A 10,000-nucleotide genomic window follows, 5' to 3' on the forward strand; every position below is an offset into this window, starting at 1 on the left:
CATGGACTCAACTATGCGATCCGAAAGCGATTGTCATACCACTTGACCACATAGCCTCACAAATAAAAACGTAATGCTAGCTGTAAAAATAATTTACAATAAAGAAAGAAAGAAAGAAAGAAAGAGAGAGAGACAGAGAGAGAGAGAGAGAGAGAGAGAGAGAGAGAGAGAGAGAGATAAAGAAGAGAGAGAAGAGAAGGAGAGAGAGAGAGAAGAAGAAGAGAGAGAGAGAGAAGAGAGAAAGAGAGAGAGAGAGGAGAAGAGAGAGAGAGAGAGAGAGAGAGTGGAGAAGTAGATTAGAGAGATAGATAGATAGATAGATAGATAGATAGATAGATAGATAAATAGATAGATAGATAGATAGATATAAAGATCGATAGATAGGTAGATAGATAGTTAGATATAGAGAGACATAGAGAGAGAGAGATAAAGACAGACAGAGAGAGAGAGAGAGAGAGAGAGGGAGAAAGAGAGAGAGAGAGAAAGAGAAAGAAAGAGAGAGAGAGAGATAAAGACACAGAGAGAGAGAGAGGGAGAAAGAGAGAGAGAGAGAGAGAGAGAGAGAGAGAAAGAGAAAGAAAGAGAGAGAGAAAGAGAAAGAAACAAAGAAAGAAAGAGAGAGAGAGAGAGAGAGAGAGAGAGAGATATGGATAGACATAGATAGATAGATAGATAGATAGATAGATAGATAGATAGATCGATAGATAGATAAATAGATAAATAGAAATATAGATAGATAGGTAGATAGATAGTTAGATATATAGAGACATAGAGAGAGATAAAGACACAGAGAGAGAGAGAGAGAGAGAGAGAGAGAGAGAGAGAGAGAGAGATATGGATAGACATAGATAGATAGATAGATAGATAGATAGATAGATAGATAGATAGATAGATAGATAGATAGATAGATTGATAGATCGATAGATAGATAAATAGATAGATAGATAGAAATATAGATAGATAGGTAGATAGATAGTTAGATATATAGAGACATAGAGAGAGAGAAAAAGACAGAGAGAGAGAGAGAGAGAGAGAGAGAGAGAGAGAGAGACATTGATAGATAGATAGATAGATAGATAGATAGATAGATAGATAGATAGATAGATAGATAGATAGATAGATAGATAGATCGATAGATAGATAAATAGATAGATAGATAGAAATATAGATAGATAGGTAGATAGATAGTTAGATATATAGAGACATAGAGAGAGAGAGAAAAAGACGAGAGAGAGAGAGAGAGAGAGAGGATGGATAGATAGATAGATAGATAGATAGATAGATAGATAGATAGATAGATAGATAGTTAGATATATAGAGACATAGAGTCATAGAGAGAGAGAGATAAAGACAGAGAGAGACAGAGAGAGAGAGAGAGAGAGAGAGAGAGAAAGAGAGAGAGAGTATCATAATTGGCCTTGGCTCTATTATCCAATAATTTGATTTTTAGATTGAAGACCCACTGATTCATTTATTTTTTAAATTTATTTATTATTAATTTTTTGGTATTTAAAAAAAAAATTGATATTTTGTCTTCCATTCTGTATTTAATATAATTTGAGCCATATGTTATCTTTCAGCTATTTCGTTGTTTATTACTTCCTGTTTGTTTGTTTGTTTCTCACGAGGCCATCATGACCTCGAAATAACATCTGAGCAGGAAATTTCAATTTAAGAAAATCACAAGAATATTATTTTCGATTCTGCAGGATTTGTAAAGAAAAAGAGCTTATTTTTTCCCCAAAATATTTCTATTAAAATAATGACTCCGACGCATTTCTCTGTTTTGTTAACTCTCTCCTTACCATACATTTTCAGAAGAATTTTACCCATAATTTTACACCCACCCTAAACAAAAATAGATTTATTTATTCAATCAGAAAAGCAAAAAGCACATTCTATATATCATATTCTTCAGCAAAATAAGCTCTACATTACAGTGTCAAGTTTGTATAGCCATATCAAAATATTCTTTTTAAATGATGGGATGTAGAAAAGAAATCAGAATGAGAACATTGTTGGGTGAATCGTAACGAATGTGACGACTTTTCTATGGTTGGCATGGAAAGGGTTAACTCACTTAACCCAAACACCGACTATAGATAGAACGAAGATGACGTCACTCAAGCCTTTGTTATTGTATTTTGCCTGTTTTTAGTTTTTACATGTTAATGGTACTTGACTCAGAACATCTATGAGCAGGCTCAATTTTAATACATTTTTTTTTAATTTTGAAAAGTAGCCAAAAAAAAAACAACAACAAAAAAAACAAACAACAACAAAAACAAAAAAATAAATAAAAAAAAAACAACTCTAGTATTGAGTGAGTTAATGGATGGAGTGAGTTGTGAAACTAGGATATTTAAAGAAATAAAATTAATTTGGAGATGAGAAGTCTCTCTTGTCGGTTATGAATGGACATGAAATATGACTACAAATTATTCCGTTACAAGGGAGTCTAAAAAAAAAAAATTACTTTGAGCTTTTATATACTAGAGCATCAATATCCACTAAAATTACTGAAACGGGCCCCAAGCAAACAGCAACAATAAACATGTAGGACGAGACATGACGCCTGTGAGGCGCTATTAATTTTTCTTGTATTTTTTTTTGTATACTGTCAAAGACCACAGAGTAGTAACCGGCACTCATTATAGACCTGAGTGCGATGAGAGAATATGAGTAAAGAGCCGTTCCCAAGGACTTAACTTTGCGTCGCCCACAGCGGGATTCGAAACAGGGACCTATAGATCCGAATGCGAGAGCACAAGACCACAAATATGATATTTATTAATGCTATGTGAGGTTGAATCAATCCAGTGATCTATCCATTAAGCTATTCAGGCCCCTTGTCTTCTTGGTCCTTCAAACTCATCAAACGGTCATGCAGGTCTGACATCCGAACCCAATTTTGGTCCTAGTTTAACATTGTAATATTCAATATTTTGCGTCAGTTGGTTTTGATATTTCCATTACAACAAGGAGACCATAATAGAATTGGGTTATCAGACCTGCAAATAAGTGCACGTCGCATAAAACCCATAGTGTTAATCCAAATTTGATATAATTTAGAATATCCACTAAACGTGCTCAACGCTCTTTACAAAAGGTCCATGACCAACAGCAACACGTAACAGATTGAACAAGACGTGACGCCTGTTAATCTATATTACAAATTGTTTTTTCCGACAGAGACAACGCTGTTGGGGGCTAGGTATTCATTTTACACCTGGGTACAGGGAGACAATGAGAGTAAAATATCTTTTCCAAGGACTAAACTATGCGCTGAACAAGTCTCCAACCCAGGACCCTTCCGATCTGAAAGCGACTGTCATACCACAAGACCACATGATAGGATATAATATAGATAAAACTGACTTACCCGAATCTATTCTGTAGATCAAAATTCTTCTTTATTTGCCTTTTTGACATTTCAAGTTTCATCAAAAATGGCGAATACATCAAAGACGACGTCCCATTCAGCTGCTGCAGCCGGTATTCGCCACGCGCATGCGTGCACCACTCCATTAAAACGGAGCACGCCCACATGAATTACCAATTTGGAGACACGCTGTACCCCGAGGGTTGCACAGATGTGATGACGTCATACTTTCATTCTGGTATCATTGCCCCCACTGCTATATTGATTATAGTCATGGTCATAATACAGGTACGATTATATAATAGATTTATATAAAAATTGAGCTTTAATATAGAGCAATATCCACTTAACGTGTTCAAATCACTTTACAATGCGTCCCTGGCCAACAGCAACACTTAACATGTAGGAAGGGACATGACGCCTGTGAGGCGATATTACAATTCTTTTCGGACAGAGACAACGCTGTTAACGACCAGGTGCTCATTTTACACCTGAATAAAGTGAGAGAATGTGATTAAAGAGCCTTTTCCAAGGACTCAACTATGTGCCGAGCGAGGCTCGAACCCAGGACCTTCCTATCCGAAAGCGCGTGTCATACCACTAGACCACATAGCCATACAAGATTATTTAAGGTAAGTGAAGTGGCCGAGTGATTAAGACATTGAACTCTGGCCCGAAAGGTCCCGGGTTCGAACCCCTCTTCTTGCACTTCCGTTTTTTTTTCGTCCTTGGATAACATTATTGACCTCCACTTTGCACAATTTAGACAACATGCTGAGTGGTTCAGGCATTGCGCTGTGACCAGGATGTCCTGGATTCGAGCTCTGCTTCAGACATTTTCGTTTGTTTTCCTTTGGGAAGATTATGAACCCCCAATTTGCCTTTTTTTTTTGGACAACATGGGTGATTCCTATTTTCATCAGACATTTTGTTTGATGGATTATCTATATTCTTTCATGGAATGCCTAGGCGATGATGATGATCATCAACATTATTATTTTTATGATGATGATGATGAAGATGATGATGATGATGATGATGATGATGATGATGATGATGATGATGAGAGAGATATTAATAATAATACTGCACACTTATATAGTGCCAACATCTCATGCAATATGAGTTCGAGGCGCTTAGAAATAGATTGATATATAGATTGATTGATAGAGAGAGAGAGAGAAAGAGAGAGAGGAGAGAGAAAGTAAGAAATATATAAATAAAGAAAGAAAGAAGGAGTGTGTGTGTGTGTGTGTGTGAGAGAGAGAGAGAGAGAGAGAAAGGAAGAAATAGAGATGGATAGAAAGAAAGAAAGAAATAAAGAAAGAGAGAGTGTGTGTGTGTGTGTTTATGTGTGTGAGAGAGAGAGAGAGAAAGAGAGAGAGAGAGAGAGAGAGACACACACACACACAGAGAGAGAGAGAGAGAGACACACACACACAGAGAGAGAGAGAGAGACACACACACACACACAGAGAGAGACACACACACACACAGAGAGAGACACACACACAGAGAGAGAGAGAGAGAGACACACACACACAGAGACACACACAACACACAGAGAGACACACACACACAAGAGAGAGACACACACACACACAGGAGAGAGAGAGAGACACACACACACACACAAACAAGAGAGGAACACACACACACACAGACAAAAAAGACACACACACACACACAGAGAGACACACACACACAGAGAGAGAGACACACACACACACAGAGAGAGAGAGAGAGAGAGAGAAAGAATGTCACACAAAGATGATGACAACACAAGCCGCGAACCATGATATAATAATAATCATCCCCTCCAGTGGACCAGATCTGAACACTATCAATAAAAAGGCCAAATATTGACAAAACGCCTTTTAACTCTTTCCTTACCGGCCATTTTCCGGATTGTCCCCAAAACTTCACACCCAACCTATACAAAAATAGATTTATTTCACTCAAAACTAAATCTATTAGTTCTTGCTATTTTTTGTACTTGCTAAATGAGCTCTTCAACACAGTATTAATATACATCAACTATAGCAAACGTTTTTTTTTTCAAATATTATTATGATGTACAAAAGAAATAAGAATGAGAAAAATGATGGCTGCATCGTAACAAATGTGACGATTTTCCTATGGGGGGGGGGGGGGGGGGGGTTAAAGAAAAATCTTTAAAGTCAAATCTTTTATCCCTCTAAAACTCGAGTTACTTTTATAAATATTCGACAGTGTTTGGGATGGAGTCATCTAAATTCACTGACATTCTGAGTCAAAACCGACGTTTACATATCTGCAGGTCTGACATCCGAACCGAGCCCACTTATGGATCTGGTTTTACATTGTTGTAATGGACACTATTTTGCGTCATTTTTAAAGATTTCTTTTACAACAATGAGCCCATAAGGAATTGGGCAATCAGACCTGCTAATAAGTGCATGTCCGTAAAGCATATAATTTGGCAAGAAAGAATGAAAAGTCGTTGACGATTCAAATACAAAACGCTTTTTAAAAATCGGCCAAATATATTTTTACCTTCAGAAACCCAGGATTCTGTTGGGGTTTTTTTTTTAATCTGCGGGATGTTGGTTGGTCTTAATGGGGCAGCGTGACGTAGCGGTACAGTCTTTGCTTCGTACACGAAAGATACGGAGTTCGATCACCCGCCGCTGAGTTTGTGGCCTTGATCAAGTCACCTCGCCCTAGCTCACTTTGCGGCGCTGCACTGCGGCTGACACCTGGGTTATTCCAGTCTTCATTTGGAATAAATCCTAAAGAGAAATTTCCCCTATGGGATGAAAAAAGGGAATTTTATTTTATTTATTATATTTATGAGTCGCCGATTTTTATAGATCGTCGATATGTTAAGTAAAAACCTCTTTTGGCCAAAAAAGTAAGAAATGTGGTTGAAGATTCATGTTTAAGAATTTTCGAAAATTTAATTTGCGGATAATCTAAAGTCCCTCAATCCTAGAGAATTTTGATGCTTTTCAAAATTGGATAAAATGTATTAAAATGAGCATGTACATAAATATTTTTATTCAACTACCATTAACATGTAAAAATTAAGAACATTAGATTTGATACTACGCCTATAATTTGTCTCAGAAAAATGTAATAAATAGGCATGGGGTAAAAGTAACCCCGGGTAAAATACGGATATAGTCGGTGTTAGATAAAAACTTCCGGGCCAAAATTGAAAAGCGCATTTTGTCAGTAGACAGCAGTAGTTCTAATGTCCTATGTCATCATCTTCACTAGAATACTAACGAAAGAGTGAAAATGGAAAGGCTTCGTATGGGAACAAAACAGACAATGGACGTTTCGGGTACAAACCCTTCGTCAGCACAACAATACACAAATAAACGTGGAAAACAAATAAAATATAATGAAAAATAACTTGTATCGTCTGTACTCATGGTGGTTGCAGTATGAATGAAATGTTAGCGTGGCGTGGGTAGAGGATAGGGTGCCCCAGGGGGGTGATCTAATTGATAAGCAAAGGTCAGCGTCAGGGAACAGAACTTTCCAGACTATAATGGAAGATAAAAGACATATTGGTAGTAGTAGTAGTAGTAGTAGTAGTAGTAGTAGTAGTAGTAGTTAAGTAGTAGTAGTAGTAGTAGTAGTTGTAGTAGTAGTAGTTGTAGTAGTAGTAGTAGTAGTAGTAGTAGTAGTAGTAGTAGTAGTAGTAGTAGTAGTAGTAGTAGTAGTAGTAGTAAACGCTGTAGTGGAACAGTAGGGGGGGGGGGGGTGGAGGGGGCGAGGTGAAAGGGTCACGGCGGAGGGGGGGGGGGGGGTTGTTGGATGAGCGAAGGTCGAATCTTCGCGAAGGAACGATGCGATAGTAAAGTGGAATACACCAATAAATAGATAGATGGATAGGCAGATAGATAGGTAGATGGTCAGAAAAGAGGGGAGAGAAGGGAGAGAGAGAGAGAGAGAGAGGAGAGAGAGAGAGAGAGAGAGAGAGAGAGAGAGAGAGAGAGAGAGAGAGAGAGAAATTAATAAAAGAAAAAAATTAGAATAAAAATTTTAAAAAAAAAAAAAAAAAAAGGAGCGGGGGGGGGGGGGGGGGTTGGTTTGAGGCGGACCGGTAGAGAGTGGGAATCAGAGAGAGAGAGAGAGGGGGGGAGGGAGAAAGAGGGAGGGGGGGGGAAACAAAGAAAGAAAGAAAGAAAGAAAGAGAGAGAGAGAGAGAGAGAGAGAGAGAGAGAGAGAGAGAGAAGAGAGAGAGAAGAGAGAAAGGGTGGAGGGGAGGTGAGAGAGGGCGAGTAAACAGCCGAGTGATAGCTGGGTCTATATGTATATTAATGGATGAAAAAGTGGATGATTGGACACAATGAGAGAGAGCTAGGAAGGTAGATGACTATGAATCGGTGGATAATCAGTAGATAGATAGCTAGCTAGCTAGCTAGATAGATAGATAGATAGATAGATAGATAGATAGATAGATAGATAGATAGATAGGTAGGTAGGTAGAGTTGTACTTTTAGTAGTATGAACAGTAGTAGTAGTAGTCGTAGTAGTAAGTTAGTAGTGTAGTAGTAGTAGTAGTAGTAGTAGTAGTAGTAGTAGTAGTAGTAGTAGTAGTAGCAGTAGTAGTAGTAGTAGTAGTAGTAGCAGTAGTAGTAATAGTAGTAGTAGTAGTAGTAGTAGTGGTAGTAGTAGTAGTAGTAGTAGTAGTAGTAGAAGTAGTAGTAGTAGTAGTAGTAGTAGTGGTAGAAGTAGTAGAAGTAGTAGTAGTAGCAGCAGCACTAGCTGTAGTGGCAGAAGTGAGAGCAGCAGTGGTGATGAATATGGGTGACGTTGACATCTAGTGGTGGTCAATCCTGGTGTTGAGTCCGCGTGGAGTCAGCGTTCCCAACAACTTGATCAGGTGAGTTTCCCTACGTCGACGGGCGGAAGTGTCCGAATGGCAAAAACTGAGCACACACACACGCACACACTGTACATCGCAGTGGTCTGGCAGATTGAAGTGTCTGGCCACTGCTGTGTCTGCACAGTTCGATATGTCACGCAAGTGCTGCACGAATCTGTCACCCAGCCTCTTTCCGGTCTCACCAACGTAAGCAATCCCACACAGGGAGCACGTAATCGCATAGACTAGATTACGGTCAGTGCAAGTAAACGGCCGCCTGATGTCCCAAATCTTGTCTGGAAAGCTGACTCTGTCATACTCCCACAGGTGCCCACAAGTCTTGCATCGGGGTCGCATACACGATCTGGCTTTAGGTCCATCCCTAGGTATGGGTTCCAGGCGGCTTCTGACAAGGAGATCCTCAGGTTACGATCCCGTCGATATGCTACCAACGGGGGTTCTGAGAAAACTCTGTGGGTGTCTTCGCCCGCCTGGAGGATCCCATAGTTCTGCAATAGGATGTTCCTCACTTGATCGGCATGGGGGTGATGCGTGAGGACTAAAATGGGACGCTGTGTCTCCTGCTTCCTGGCATTGCGAGGCCTCATTGCTGCTTCTCTCGACACGAGGCTGGCTTTCCGGACAGCCTTAAGCAAAACCCTTTCGGGATATTCCCGTGCCCTAAAAAATCGAGCATGCGATCACGTTGAAGCGCAAATTCATCATCTTCCAGACAGAGTCTCCGTAAGCGGAGTATCTGACTGAATGGGATGGAGTCTTTACACTTCACCGGATGGGATGACCGATAGAGCAGGTAGCTGTGACTGTCCCTTTCCTTGTAGTGTACAGTGGTCCGTACTCCCGTGCTGGTCAATACAGCCTTGATGTCCAAAAAGTTCACCTCAGAGTTTGAAATCTCATAAGTGTACTCTATGGACGGGTGGAAGGAGTCCATCGCTAGGATGAACCCTTTCAACTGGCTGTGGGTCAATGACGTAATGCCGAAACAGTCGTCAATGTACCTTTTGAACAGCTCGGGGGCAGGTCCACTGTACTGATGGAAGAAGGTTTCCTCAAGGTAGCCCATGAAGAGGTTAGCATATGAGGGACCCATCTTGGTGCCCATCGCAACACCTGAGATCTGATGGAAAAATACATCATTGAACTCAAAAGTGTTAAGTGTGAGCACAAGTTCGGTGAGCCTCACAATGCTGTTGCTGGAAATCCCTGGTAATGGATGGCGGTCGACGAAATGCCTGACGTATAGTTCCCACCCTGCCATCGTATATCAAGGACACTAACCATGCTCTTGGTGTCATTGACGAAATTCGATTCCAGGATGAACGTCCACGGCTAATTTTCACCATGGATGTGAAGGCACTGTACACATCCATACCGCATCCTGACGGACTGCGTGCCATCAGGCATTTCGTCGACCGCCATCCATTACCAGGGATTTCCAACAACAGCATTGTGAGGCTCACCGAACTTGTGCTCACACTTAACACTTTTGAGTTCAATGATGTATTTTTCCATCAGATCTCAGGTGTTGCGATGGGCACCAAGATGGGTCCCTCATATGCTAACCTCTTCATGGGCTACCTTGAGGAAACCTTCTTCCATCAGTACAGTGGACCTGCCCCGAGCTGTTCAAAAGGTACATTGACGACTGTTTCGGCATTACGTCATTGACCCACAGCCAGTTGAAAGGGTTCATCCTAGCGATGGACTCCTTCCACCCGTCCATAGAGTACACT

General features: G+C 40.2%; 1 protein-coding gene across 1 annotated transcript in view; it reads left to right on the forward strand.

Moving 5' to 3' along the window:
• Positions 1-10,000, forward strand: part of LOC144962926 (peripherin-2-like) — a 35,152-nt gene that overhangs the window by 7,271 nt on the left and 17,881 nt on the right. The window contains exon 4 of the mRNA XM_078896337.1: positions 3,439-3,670. Coding sequence (XP_078752463.1) covers positions 3,439-3,670 — 232 coding nt within the window. The remainder of the gene's footprint in view (positions 1-3,438; positions 3,671-10,000) is intronic.

The sequence above is a fragment of the Berghia stephanieae genome, chromosome 1 (assembly GCF_034508935.2).
Source record: "Berghia stephanieae isolate SIO BIC M18660-M18661 chromosome 1, UCSD_Bste_1.3, whole genome shotgun sequence".
Lineage (NCBI taxonomy): Eukaryota > Metazoa > Mollusca > Gastropoda > Nudibranchia > Aeolidiidae > Berghia > Berghia stephanieae.